Genomic DNA, 13,519 nt, shown 5'->3' with positions numbered 1-13,519 from the left:
TGGTACACAGACTGAGGCCCTGATAAGGGAAGGAGTAGGCCTTAGGTTACACAGTGCGACAAAGCTGAGCCACAGCTAGAATCTAAGAATTGAAACCCTGCATTTCTCATGGCTACGGTGGGGTCGGGGCCTGGCATCGCTAAACGATGGCCTCGAGCGGGAAGCTGGGACTGCTAGCTTCTTCCGTGGGGCCCTAAGGCTCTTCTCCGGCCTAGATCCACTTGGCCTCCTTAAGCCTTGGGCCTGGGGAGTCTTTTCCTCTTCGGCGGCTCCGCGGTGTCTACAAGGTCCTCTTGCTCCACCGCAGTCGTTCCAGCCCTGCCTCAATGGCCACCTGCGATCCCCGGGTCGGCGCGCTGTCCTCTCTCCAGTGGGGGTGGCAAATGACAGCTCTTTCCCGGGCCCACACCCCCACGCCCTTGTCGCGGTTCACCCCCCCCCCCCCGAATGGCCCCAGATACGCCCACATCCTCCACTTCCTCTCGCTGAGGGCCGTCCTTCCGGTGGAGCTCTTTTCTAATTGGCGGCTCAAGAGTCGCGTGGGGATTTCCCCACTCGGGACACCACAGCGGCCGCTCTAGCGGCTGTCCCATGGTTTGGCCTGGCTTTTTCGGCTGCGCGGTCTCTATGGTGCTGGCGACATGTGGCGACTGACGGGTCTCCTGGGCCGAGGTAAGGGGCACCCCATCTGCTAGCGCCCAAAGGCCGCAGAGACTCTGAACTGGAGGAAAGGGGCGCAAGGAAACTGCCAAAGCGACAGTGGGCGGGGCTAGACTGGAGGAAGGCGGGGCCTTAAGGAGGCGGGGCTACGTCTAAGAAGTCAGGTGATGTTGGAATTTGAGTTGTGCAGTAAAGTGAGAAGAAGAAGGAGCTTAGAAGAGCTTAGAGAAGAAGGCGGAGCTTAGACCCAAGGAAATGGGTGGAGCTCTAGGAAGGGGAGGAGTCAATGAAAGAACTAGAGGCTGTGAAGTAATGAAACCAATGAACAAAGGAGAGATTTAGAGACTGGGCAAGAGTGTGTGGATGTGTGGTCATAGAGCAAAGGTTGTCACCCATAGAGGGCATTAGAATCGCCTGGGTGAACTTTTTCAGAGTGTATTCCTTATTATATTTATGATATTTATTATTATCTCATCCTGAGAGCCTTCTTTTTTTTTTTCTGGGGTGGCACCTTAGAATCCCCACTAGGCTAAAGATTTCCATGAGAACCAGTGCAAGGGCTGGGGATGTGGCTAGTGGTAGACTGCTTGTTTAATATGGATGAGGTCCTGAATTCAATCACCAGCACTGAAAAAAAAAAAAAAAAAGAAAAAAAAAAAAAAAAGAAATAAGAAAACACTGTAGAGGCAGATGCCAGTGATTCCTGTGTTTCCGGAGATAATACTTTGTTGGGGCCACTTGGCTTCCGTCTTGTTCCTGTTTTAGTAACTGATCCTTGTTTCTCTGCACAGCACTTCCCCGTCTGTTGGGACCTCACCTCCGGGGTGTGACCCCCAAGACCAACAGCTCAGATGTGCCTCAAGCGACCTCCTCCACCTTGTTGGTCCCTTTGCCCAACCTTGACAGGTGAGACACTGCCATTCTGTCACCCATCTTCTCCTCTGGCATTCCTTTGCCCCCGTTTTGGACAGAACTTGATAGTTTCTAATTATATCATCTAGGTCAGGCCACCATGGCCCTAGTACAAGCAGGGGCCCAAAGTCCCATGGATGGAAGAATGTCTTCCAGTGGATGTCTGCTCGTGTCTCCCCAAATACCCTGTGGGATGCCATCTCATGGGTAAGGCATCCCCCAATCCTGTCCTTTACCTTCAGCATGGATGAGAATGATCCTGCATGGAAGAGTAGCCAAGTCTAGAAAGGAGAGCAAGGCCATCATTGTGTCTACACAATGAGGAACCCATGACACTGGAGTATATTCATGAAGGTAGTATCACACCCTGTACCCTTGGTGTGTATTTAGCCCTCATTTTATTCATTAAACATTTATCTAAAACCTCTGAGCCAGGCATTTTTTCTTGGCACTAGGGGACATAGCAGAGAACAAGGTAGATATAATTCTTGCTTTCATGGATCTTACAGTAAATAATAATAAATATCATTACATACTAATGTAAACTATTATACATGTGTTATTTTGTTTAACATCATTGCAAAAGTCTTACACAAAGAAAAATGTAATTTTTTTTTTTTTTTTTTGTATTGGGGATTGAACCCAGGGGTCCTTTACCATCAACCTCCCTTCCCAGCCCTTTTAATTTTTTGTTTTGAGACACTATCTCACTAAGTTGCTGAAACTGCCTTGCATTTACAATTCTCCTGTCTCAGCCTTCCAAGTCACTGTATTTACTCCAGATTTAACTCTGGAGTTCAGGCTGTATCACTTCAGCTACAATGACTTGTAAAAGTACCTACTACAGAATCTAGAAAGTTAGGTGCTCTGTAGTAAACACTAAGTATAATAGGGCAGAACCTTTGTCTTTTGGGCAAATTTTCAGGTAGAGGTTCAGCTTATAAGGTATTGTGAATGAAGTTGACACATGTATCACTTGTGTCTATCACATCCCATCCCCACTACTTTCATGCTGTGCATTTAGGCAATTGACTTGACCTCTTTGAGCCTCATTTTTTTTTAAATATTTTTTTTAGATGTTGATATACCTTTATTTTGTTCTTTATTTATATGTGGTGCTGGTAATTGAACCCAGTGCCTAGGCAAGCGCTCTACCACTGAGCCATAACCCCAGCCCCTCATTTTTTTTTTTTTTTTTTTTAAACCTGTAAATTGGTGTCATCAGCTGAGTCTGGGATATTTCTATGATGGTATACCATTCTCTGGGTTTTTGAAGACTAGGGGCATATACCCTAGAGAGGGGAACGTTTTTCCATTTTGCCAAAGATCTGAGCCCTAGTATAGTTCCACACCAAGTCCTTTTGTGAACTAGGCCTGGATTCCAGAGGGCCTTATATCATCACTGGGCTCTGTACTACTGTCCATATGAAAGGGCCTACATACAAGCTGTCCCCAGTGCGATGGATACTTGTCCCTTTCTTCACAGTACTGCTGCCTTCTCTTTCTTCTGAACTTAGTTCATACATCACCCCTATAGGAAGGCTTTTCATGACTCCTTATCAGGCTTTCCTCTTACATTCTTTGTAACCTCACAATTTGTTTTGTTTTTGGCATCTAGCATAATTGCAAATTATTGTATTTCTTTTTCTTATACAAGATATAAGCTTCCCCAGGGTAGAAACAGTACCTATTGCAACAGACAAGTGTTTGGGCATCCCTCCCTGAGCATGACAGGAGTGGAGACAGGGAAAACCAAGCAGGCACTGGGTTAAGAGGTAGCTCAGGTCTTTTGCCGACCTGTCAGAGAAAGAGACACCTTCCACAAGCCTGCAGCTGGAAATGTGCATCATTTCCAACTTACTGCATCATCTTTTTGCTTGCCTAGATTTTTCTTTGTTCAGTTACTAGTTGTGCATTTATTTAGTGTGCATTTATTAGGCCCATACTATAGCTTAGCACTGTGCTGGGAACCAGGGATACATTGGTGAGCAAAGCATGTACAGTCCCTGCCTTTGTTATGCTAACAGGAGCAACAGATGAGTAATTGTAGTGATGCTTATTAAGTACAAGAGGAAAAGTTTGCATGTTGTGAGCAGGGGAGCTGCCCAGCGGGAGTCAGGAAAGGCTTCCCGAGGAAATGATGGGGGAGCTGAAGGCCAGCTCTGAAGGAGTTGACTGGTGGGGGACCATGTCCTGATGTGCTCTTTCCCAGGGCACTCTGGCCGTGCTGGCCCTGCAGCTGGCGAGGCAGATTCACTTCCAGGCATCCCTGCCAGCAGGACCTCGACGAGCAGAACGCTGCTCTTGGCACAGTCCCCTGGATCGTTTCCTCTCTTCTCCCTGGTGGCACCCGCACTCCTGTGAGTTCTCAGTCCTGGAGCAGGAGGGGGGCTATGCTGGGAGTTTCTCTAGGCCAGGAAGCTCTCTGGACACACCTCAGGAAAAGAGCCATCGGCAGCTCCTTGCCTTTCCTATCTGAAGTCAGAGGAAGGGGAATGTGGGGAAGTTCTGTCCACCCAGGGTGTGGGCCACACCTGCCCTTCTGTGTCCCTCCCTGTCCTCCCATCACCTCCCATGGAGCTCCCAAGTCCAGAGTCCTTTAGAATCCTGGGTGTGGCTTCCTGCCTGACCCTCAGCAAGTTAGGTGATTCTCTGGTCAGTCATTCTGTCACTCATCCATGAAGTGAATCTTTATTGAGTATGTATTATGTGCCATGGTACAGAAGCCATATAGCCTAGTGGTTGAGGCTCTGAAGTCAGATTATAAGGGTTCACGCCCCAGTTCTATGCATATAGCCCTGTGTCTCTGAACAAGCCACTTTTTACTTTCCCATGTTTCAGTTTCTTTCTTTAGAAAATGGTGTAATAATAATAAATTCCATTGTAGAGGTTACTTAGGAACACTAAATGAGCTAATATATGTCAAGGACTTAGACCAATGCCTAGCATATAATAAGTGCTTGGTAATTATCAGTTTAAATTCTTGCTCTTATTATGCTTATAATCATTACCAACATTGCCATTAAACAAAGGTGCTAGGTGCTGGGGCTACACTGTGAATAGGTCAATACTTCCCTGATACTGAAATAATTCAAGCAGAGGAGTGATTTATGCTCCGGATGGAAGATCAGCATAAATATGGGTCCTGGAGGGAGTCCAGAAAGGAAATGCAGAAGGAAAAATGGGAAGGAGATGTCCCAGGAGTTTCAGAATTCTTCCTCTGACTCCTAAAACCTCAGGGAGGACTCTGTCAATCTGAACTTTCCCCTCTGACCTGACTGTTCTTGCTGACTCTTTCCAGCACTAAGGAGACATGTTCTCCCTGGTCCTGATGGCCCAGTTCCCAGATGTATTGGCCTCAGGGAACCCAGGCTGGGCCAGGAAGAACTCTCGGCTCAGTTCAGAAACTTTTCCTTGCCTAGCTCCTTGAGAACAACTGGTCTTCAGGAGCCTCCTGAGGAAGGTATATTCTCACCTCCTTAAATGGGTAGAGGGTGGCTTAGGGGGAGCTGGGCAGATGGGTGCTTGTTGCTGTATATTGCCAGATAAGGGAATTGTCATTCCTGTGAAGTTTCTTGCTTTCTGGGATGATTCAGTTATTTTTGAACCCTGGATGGGTGCTGGACGGAGAGGCTGGGCAGACTGGGAGGGTAAAGGAAGTAGCAGTCTTCTCCCTCACACTGGCTGGGTATCTTTCCCTTGCAGGTCCCAGTAAGTTTGATTTCCTGTATGACAGCAGTAGCTTTGAGCCCAAGACAAAGCCAGCCCAGCCTCAGCCCACTTGTGAAAAGAAGGTATTATCTAATTTTGGCCACCTGGATCCTCACAGCATTCTCTGGGGGAAGGGCCATCCCAATGAGCCATCTTCTGATGCATCTGGATATTTCTTCCCCAGGAACAAGATAAGTCAAAACCTCTCCCCCTTGAGGAGGCCGTGATGTCCATTCAGCAGCTCTTCCAGCTCAGTGTTTCCATCGCTTTCAACTTCCTGGGTAACTGGAGAGACCCTGCAGGAGGGTGGGACAATGGAAGGGGTATTTGGTAGGTGGAATACAGTCAGGGTCGGAAGTGGTTTAGACAAGAGATGTAATTTTCTCCCAGGTAGGTAGACCAATCTAGGACCTGCTCAGTGATGTCAGGGACCCATTCATGTTCACATGTGCTCTGACATTCTTAAAACTACCTCTCATCCTGAGGTTCAGTTTGGCTATTCTGGCTGCTACCTTCTGATCCATGGATTAAGTCACTGGAAGGGGGAAGGTAGGAAAAGCTGAAGGACCACTCCTTCCCTTTAAGGACATGACCTTGTAGGGAGTTGTATGATCCAGAGTGTAGGCCACACCTGTCAGGCAGCTGAATGACCATGTGCTTCCCTGAAAATTCTTTAAGTATGAGAAAATAGTTAAAACACAAGGTTAAAGGAAGAGGAAATGAGAAGAGTAGAAGGATCAGGGTTACTGATGGAGCCAGTGTGGGGACTGGTGACAGGGTGGGCTCCTTTGTCCCCTCAAGTCCTCTCCCTAAGGACAGAGGGCTCTGTGAACCTTGGACAGTGAGTTGTCAGGCAGCGGGGAGGCAACCTTAATTCACTGCTGGCTGAATGAAACCTGGTTTCTCCCTCATTAGTTTTTTGTGATCTTGATGGGCAGTCTCAGAATTTTCTTGTCCATTCCTTCATTCATATATTCATTTATTCAGCAAGTGCTAAGCACTGTGGCAGAACACAAAAGCAGCATAAGCTATAATCATATTTTGCATTTGTATAGAGCTTTCACCCTATGCAAAGTTATTTCTCCTACATTCTTTTTTTTTCCTGCTCTGCCTCTAGGATTTTGCAATCTAATTGAGGAGACAGGACTTGTATTCTTAAAGCAGTTTATTTTATAGGGAAAAATTTGGTATATTAGTAAAGTGCCAAAAAATTGTGTAAAGCCTGAGTGTGGTCAGAAGATTCTAGAACAGCAATGAGACGGGAGGCCTGATGGTGGAGGTGGACCGAGGGGTCCCAGGCAGGAAACAGTTTGAGCAAAGTTGAGAATTGGCTATTCCCTACTCCTTTCCTATTTCCTTTTTGTTTGGGTGATGTGTGAGTTTGAGTTTGGATGCACCTGCGTGCAGGTATTGGCTGGCTTCATTACTATAAGATAAGAAGTGTCACTTGTGTCAGGTGTGGCTCATTGGTTATAAGCTATTTAAATCCACTCTGGCTCACATAAGGCCAAAAGGAAAATTTTGACCTGCCAAGCCTCAGGACAGGAATCAGGGAAACTCCAAAGACCCAAGGGGCCGCAACCATTAGACAGTATCTCCACAGCTGCTATCAGAATAAACTTACAAGAGCTCTCTCCCCTCCTTATCCCAACCTGATCAAGATTCAGATTCCTGAGAGGGTCTCATGCACGGGTACATAGACAGCATTGTTCCTAAAGGGAAATCAGAATGTTATTACCAAAGGGAGGGATGGTTTATGGGAGGGCCGAACCCACTGTTGTCTATGGTAAACCAATGAGAAATTGGAAGATGGAAACATATGCTGATGTGTAGCACAAAGAAGAGCGAGCCTGGGATGCGGTAGGGAGCCGAGTGTGTCTGGTTGAGAATGTAGGACATTTCACAGAGGAAGTTGTGTTTATGCCCTGTGCTTTTTTATAGGGATAGAGAATATGAGGAACGGGGACTACATAGCAGCCTTTTCTTACTTCCAGAAAGCTGCAGACCATGGCTACAGCAAAGCACAGTACAACGTGGGCTTGTGTCACGAGCATGGCAGAGGCACCCCCAGGGACCTCAACAAGGTACTGTCCCTTCTGCCTCCAGACCTGTCCTGTCTCCTGTGCTGAGCTGCCCAGCATGATCTCCAGAAATGAGTAGTTGGCAGGGATGAGGGAAAGTCCAGCTTCTTTTCCTGACTTGGTTGCAGCTCGCTGTAAAGAAAAAAATTTAAAAAAGAAGCTCCTAACTTCCAGGAATTTAGACTCAAAGCTCTGGCAGGACAGGGATCTTGCTTTTCTTCCTTGTACCTATACCCTCAAGAGCCCAAAACAGCCCTTAAAAAATGGGATCATTCTAAAAAAGATAAGTACACAAAAATAAACATGAATGTGTTTCTTTTAATTGTATATGTAGGCAAGAAAGGGGAAACCATCTTAAAATTCTTTCATTGAGAACTGGCAAATTAAATCTATGGGCCTTACCAATGATGTGATAGATCGATATTTATTGACAGGGAAATATATTCATAGTGTCTTGTTAAGTAAAAGGTTATAAAATAAGTAGTATGATACTATTTTCTCTCTCTCACTCTCTCTTTCTCATATCTCTTGTCTCTCTCTCTCCCCCTCTCCTTCTGTTTGTGTGTGCATATGTAATACACATCTATGGGAAGAAATCTTCAAACCTATATACTAAAATTTTAACAGAGAGCCGGGTATCGTGGTGCACACCTGTAATCCCAGCGGCTCTGGGATTGAGGCAGGATCACAAGTTCAAAGCCAGGCTCAGCAAAAGGTAGCAGTTCAGACCCTGTCTCTAAATAAAATACAAAATAGGGCTGGGGATGAGGCTCAGTGGTTGAGTGCCCCTGAATTCAATCCGTGGTCTGCAAAAAAAAAACCAAAACAATAATTTAACAGAGAATGATCTTTTGGAGGCAGGATTTCTCAGGATTTTAGTTTCTATTTTTAAGTTTTGGCTTATCTGACTAATCTATAATGACTATGTATTATTTAAATGATTTTTTTGAAAATTTCACTCAAAGAATAAGGTGCTTATAGAGTTACCAGCAGACTGGATATTTCTCCCTTTGCCCCAGGCAATTCTTTATTACCAACTGGCTGCCAGCCAGGGCCATAGCCTGGCTCAATACCGCTATGCCAGGTGCCTACTGCAAGACCCAGCCTCCTCACAAGACCCTGAGCGGCAGAGGGCAGTGTCCATGCTGAAGCAAGCTGCAGACTCGGGATTGAGAGAGGTGAGTGCCATTAGCAGGGTCTATCCTAACTGTCTGGAGCATGTGGATCCTCTAAAGTGACCAAGATGTCATCTTCCTTTCTCCTTGTCTGTAGGCCCAGGCTTTCCTCGGGGTGCTTTTCACCAAGGAGCCACACCTGGATGAGCAGAGAGCTGTGAAATATCTTTGGCTTGCAGCCAACAATGGGGTATGAGATCTCTGGAAGCCAGACATGTTGGGATATTGAGCCTGATCAGAGAAGGGGTTTGGGAACTGGTACTGAGTTCTGTGCTTACAAAATTGTTTGCAAGGAGCTTTGGCTTGGCTCTAAGCCTTAGCTCTGGTGTACTTGTTCTGTGACCACCGGGCAGGTCCAGTGCTATGCTGCAGGTGAAAATCAGCCCTGGGGGCAGTATTTACTGACACACCTTGCTGAATGCTGCAAAGTAGGATTCCTTCCTGCCCATCCAGTTGTTGAACATTTATTAGCACATTACTGAGCCACTCACTTCTCGACTCAAACCTGTTTACCCATCTTTAAAACTAATATAATGGTGCCTTCCTCACCTGTCTACAACTTCACAGGGTTGTTGAAAGAATCAAAATCTAACCGCAGTAACAGATATGAGGATGCTTTGTAAGCTATTCCCATGATGAGTGCATCTGTGCAAGTTGTGGTAGTCGCCAGGAGTCAGATACACCTGGTGGACACACTGAGCACTTTGTGGGAAAAGGAATTTCTGGTTTTCTATGAACTGGGGGCCTTGGCATTCAGTTGTGCTAGTCCAGAGTTTGTTCAATAGAGCAGTAAGTAGTTCCATGGGATGTTTCCAAATATTACAAGGGAATAAATAGTTAGTTGGGTTTGGGATGTACTGAGCTATAACAGCTACTTTTAATGCAGGAAATCTTAAAGCTTTATGTCATTATGAAACACCAAATTCTTTTCAATACCCTGATAGCTTTACTGAACTCTTAGACATTAGAATACTTTTTCTTGTCCACTCTGTGTTGTTCAAAGTATATATAGTAAGTATCAAAAGGGGACCAGTGTCCCCAGCCATTACCTGGCACTATGTCTGCTTTTCCTTGCAAGAGCCACCCCCCCCCCCCAACCTTCTTCAGGCTAAGTGGGCCTGCAGTCCATGTGCTGGGCACACCTGGGGGCACCCTGGCTGGCTAGAGTCAGACAGCAGACCAAGAAGAAAAGTGTACAAAGGATGTCTGTCATCCATATGGTCAGTTGGGATACTGACCTCACCCTTTTCCCACCTACAGGGAATGGTGTCTCCTTGGGTTTTCAGTGTTGCTGGGGTGGGTGCTTAGCTTACTTAAGCCCACGCTGTGTTCTAACCTGGCTTGTAGCCCCAAAGCTACTCTGTTGCCGAGACTTTGGCCTGTGTATAACAGAAGTGGGGGCATAATGTGTAGCAACAAAATGACTGCAGAGGATAAAAGAGAAATGGGACCATAGTTGGGAGTCTACAAGGTGTCTTATTTTAACTTGGGATATGATGAAAATATTCTAATAGGGAGGGATGAATGATGTGGGCAATTAAAGGGGATGATAATAATAACAGCACTCATCTAAGCACTTTTCACAGAGTAACATAGCAAACTAATAAGGTAGTACAGTTACTAAACTCCACTTTATAGGTGAGGAACCCGAGGCACTGAGATGTAGAGTAACATGTCTTAGGTTACTCAGATGATAAGTGGTAGAGTCAAGATTAGAACCCGGCTGCACAGGCCAGGTTTGTAACCACTAATTGTTCTGCCTTTGAGGAGCATTGTCCTCAGGAGAGAGGACTCAGAGCTAAACTCCATGTCTTTCAGCCTGTTTCTAAACTCTGTCGTTTCTGCTCCGCAGACCTCTTGGGCAGAGACTCAGGAGGGCACACAGGGCCTTTGGGAAGCTGATCTTCCATCACTGCCTTCTGCTCTTTCAGGAGAATGCAGGAGCCTGACTCCCAGGTTTCCCATAAGGGCTGCAGTCTTCTTTCAGGCAGCCTCAGCAAAAGAAGCCTCCTCACCACTCTGTCTGGAATCTCCTGGGTGGAGGGATCCAGTCTTCTCTAGGCTGGGCAGGCTCTGGGCCTCTGGCATTTCATGGTTGAGATCCCTTGGAATGGGGTGGGCCCGGGCTGGCCCTTGACCCTGCGTGGGTGAAGCCCCAGCATGCCTGACTCCACCTCCTGGCTGAGCCTTACAGTTTTTCAGTCCTGCACGTGTGTCTGTATGTCTATCCATTTTCTCCTTTAGGACTCACAGAGCAGGTACCACTTGGGAATTTGCTATGAGAAGGGCCTTGGTGTGCAGAGGAATCTGGGAGAGGCCGTGAGATGTTACCAGCAGTCAGCGGCTCTGGGAAACAAGCCTGCCCAGGAGAGGCTGCGCACCCTCTTTTCCACAGAGACAGCAGGTACAAAGTCAAAGCCAGATGGTTCCTCCACTGAGCTCAGCACCCACCCTGTGGCAGACAAGAGTCTTCTTGTCATGTCCGGCCTCAATGGTGGTTAAGAGCACAGCTCTTGGAGTGTTAACCTCTCCTTGTACTGAACTGGGTCTCCATGTCTTTCAGCCTGTTTCTTCACCTCTGAAAATCAGGGTGATAGTACCTCACTCATTAGCTTGTAAGGATTAAATGAGATGATGATAAAGGGCTTAGCACAGCCTGATACACAGTAGCTATTGAACAAATGGTGGCTGCTCTGAAGGCTTCTCTGGAGAGCCAGTGCCCTGAGGCTATTGAATTACCCTTCTTGGGCTCTGGGAGTCCTGCTCACTCGTGAGTCACTAGAGCGGGGCTGGGTTAACAGTGCCAGGGGAACCAAGTCCTTTAAAAAGTTCTTGCTCCAAAATAGGAGTCGGAGAATACTGGAGAATACCGGGTGAGTAAGCCTTGCTCTTACCCCTTCTTGTAGCCCCAGGGCCCAGCCACCCAGCAGCACCGAAATCTTTCTCCAGCCCCTCCCTCTGCAGCCTGAACACTCTGCTGGCAGGTGCCTCAGGCCTCCCTCATGCCTCCAGCACAGGGAACCTTGGCCTCCTCTGCAGAAGTGGGCATTTTGGATCCAGCCATGGAGCCTCCAGCAGGGTTCTTCCCACATTGGAAAGGAGTCTTGTAAGACTGGGTTTTGGCTAAGGTGAGATCAAACACAGTTACTTAAGGGCCTGGGGGTGAGGAACAGGAGGCTGGATGATAAAAATAGGGTGTCAAAGTCCCTTTCCCCAGAGGGAGCCAGGTCCCCAACTTTATCAAATGCATGGTTAATCAATGACTTTGACCTTTCCCCTCACTTGGTAGCCTCATGAATGAGCATTCTGTTCTCAGTCATTTCTGATCCGTTCACCAAAAGGATGCATTCAGTGACTTGTGAAAATCCACTGGAGATTCCAGGGACCCTGCTCCTCACCTTAGCCTGTCTCTGAGCCAGTCCCTCACCTTCTCCATCCCATGCCGAATTTTCCTCACACTTATACTGCACCATCTCTGGCCATCATCTGAATTGTGTGACTCTAGTGATGCACAGGAGGATTTTAGTAGTTATATAGTTAATGTATAATATAAAAGATGATGTCATATTGATCCATAGTTTTTACAGATATTTATAAAGCTAACTTCAAAAGGGGGAGAGGTCAATTTAAACGAATAGAGATCCAAAGAGCTGGCAAAAATTATGGGGGTGGTGCTATGAGTGGCTAATACTTGGGAAACGACACATCAGGACATCCCTGGGACTAGCTCCAACACTGGTCTTTGTTCATCCCCAATGGATTTGTCATGGTTCTCCTTTCACATTTGGTTTGGGCAGAAGGAGTTTCTTGCCTGCCTAAATGCCGACGTGGATCTGCTTGGCTTCTTCAGTCCTCACCTCAGCCCTGAAGAGGGAACCTGTCAATGCTCAGAGATATCAAAGCTAGAGTCCCAAAGAAGAGGCCAGTTATTCACTCACCTTCCCCCCAACCCTGAGCAGCTCCCAGCACCGTAAGAAGAAGAAAGTGTGCGAAGAACCCAGGTTTTGGCTCAGACTGCTTGCCTGGCCATGTCATCTTGAAGCAGTGGACTGACTTGCTGACATTGTCTCCTGAATTGTAGAGCAAGAGCAGCAGTGTGTGCCCTGCCTCCTACCTTACAGGCTGAAGCACAGGTGTTTTACTGTGGAAAGGACCTGGGTTCTTGCTGAGACCCCAGAGGCAAGGTGATGCCCGTGGTTGAGTGGCTTTATGCGTCACCAGGCCAGTATGAGAACTTAGCCTTCTGACTCCCCGCCCAGCCTTACGTTCTACTAGTCTACACTGTCACTTTACGTGAAAGCATTATTATGGCCCTACCGCTGTGAGAGAATAAATGGAGATTGGGCACTTGGAGCCAGAGAGTGTAGATTGTGAGTCCTCGATTGGGAAAGGTGAGCCAGAAATGTATGGGTGCTTAATAAAGCAGATGGTGGATTATCTCATCAGTCTTTCTCTTGAATGTGTTGGGGAGGGCCAGGGAGACGGTCAGGGGGAGCTGAAAGCCAAGGCTCCATCCTCATCTCTAAACTCTCCATTAACCAATTTAAAGGGTCTTAAAAGCTTCTCCAAGAGAGAGACTTAAGGAAAAAAAATGATTTCTGAGTCAACGCTAATGACTCCAATTACTGAATTTGTGAATAGCTGTTCCCTGGCTTCTGGATGTTAGCCCAAGTTCAATAGCATAGATGTGGTTGAGGGTAAGGGGTGGAGGGAATTAGGACCAGCCTCTGATGACGGCTTGAATGGGAAAGAGCAGCCAGCCTGGCCAGTTTAACTTGGAGGGGGAGTTGTCTACTTTTCCCTCTGCTGCCTACCCCCCACTTCCCCAACCTCTGAGTGGTCTCTGTCACACTTTTCCAATACCACGTTGACTATTGGAGCCCCAGTGCCTCCCTACCCCTTGATCCCTGCTCGAAGCTGCCTGCATATTATCCTCATCCCTTCTCACATGGCCACCTCCCCTACACAGTGCTCCTTGGT

The 13,519-nt window shown here is 47.0% G+C and overlaps 1 protein-coding gene across 3 annotated transcripts; it reads left to right on the top strand.

Moving 5' to 3' along the window:
* Positions 1 to 533: 533 nt before the first annotated feature.
* Dele1 (DAP3 binding cell death enhancer 1) lies at positions 534 to 12,981 on the top strand. Of its 3 annotated transcripts, none has more exons than XM_027927698.2 (13): positions 534 to 672; positions 1,452 to 1,566; positions 1,662 to 1,779; positions 3,785 to 3,932; positions 4,874 to 5,035; positions 5,278 to 5,366; positions 5,468 to 5,564; positions 7,225 to 7,367; positions 8,384 to 8,542; positions 8,637 to 8,729; positions 10,784 to 10,943; positions 11,552 to 11,667; positions 12,337 to 12,981. In XM_027927698.2, exons 1-12 carry the CDS (start codon positions 642 to 644, stop codon positions 11,647 to 11,649), a joined length of 1,413 nt encoding a protein of 470 aa, XP_027783499.2. In that variant the 5' UTR covers positions 534 to 641; the 3' UTR covers positions 11,650 to 11,667; positions 12,337 to 12,981. The 3 variants fall into 3 exon arrangements, with proteins under 3 accessions (XP_027783499.2, XP_027783498.2, XP_027783497.2); XM_027927697.2 differs by having other exon boundaries at positions 11,524 to 11,667; XM_027927696.2 differs by having other exon boundaries at positions 11,446 to 11,667.
* Positions 12,982 to 13,519: the final 538 nt, after the last annotated feature.

This window comes from Marmota flaviventris, chromosome 5 (genome assembly GCF_047511675.1).
Source record: "Marmota flaviventris isolate mMarFla1 chromosome 5, mMarFla1.hap1, whole genome shotgun sequence".
In the NCBI taxonomy this organism is placed as follows: Eukaryota; Metazoa; Chordata; class Mammalia; order Rodentia; family Sciuridae; genus Marmota; species Marmota flaviventris.
This window is presented reverse-complemented; position numbering and strand designations above follow the sequence as displayed.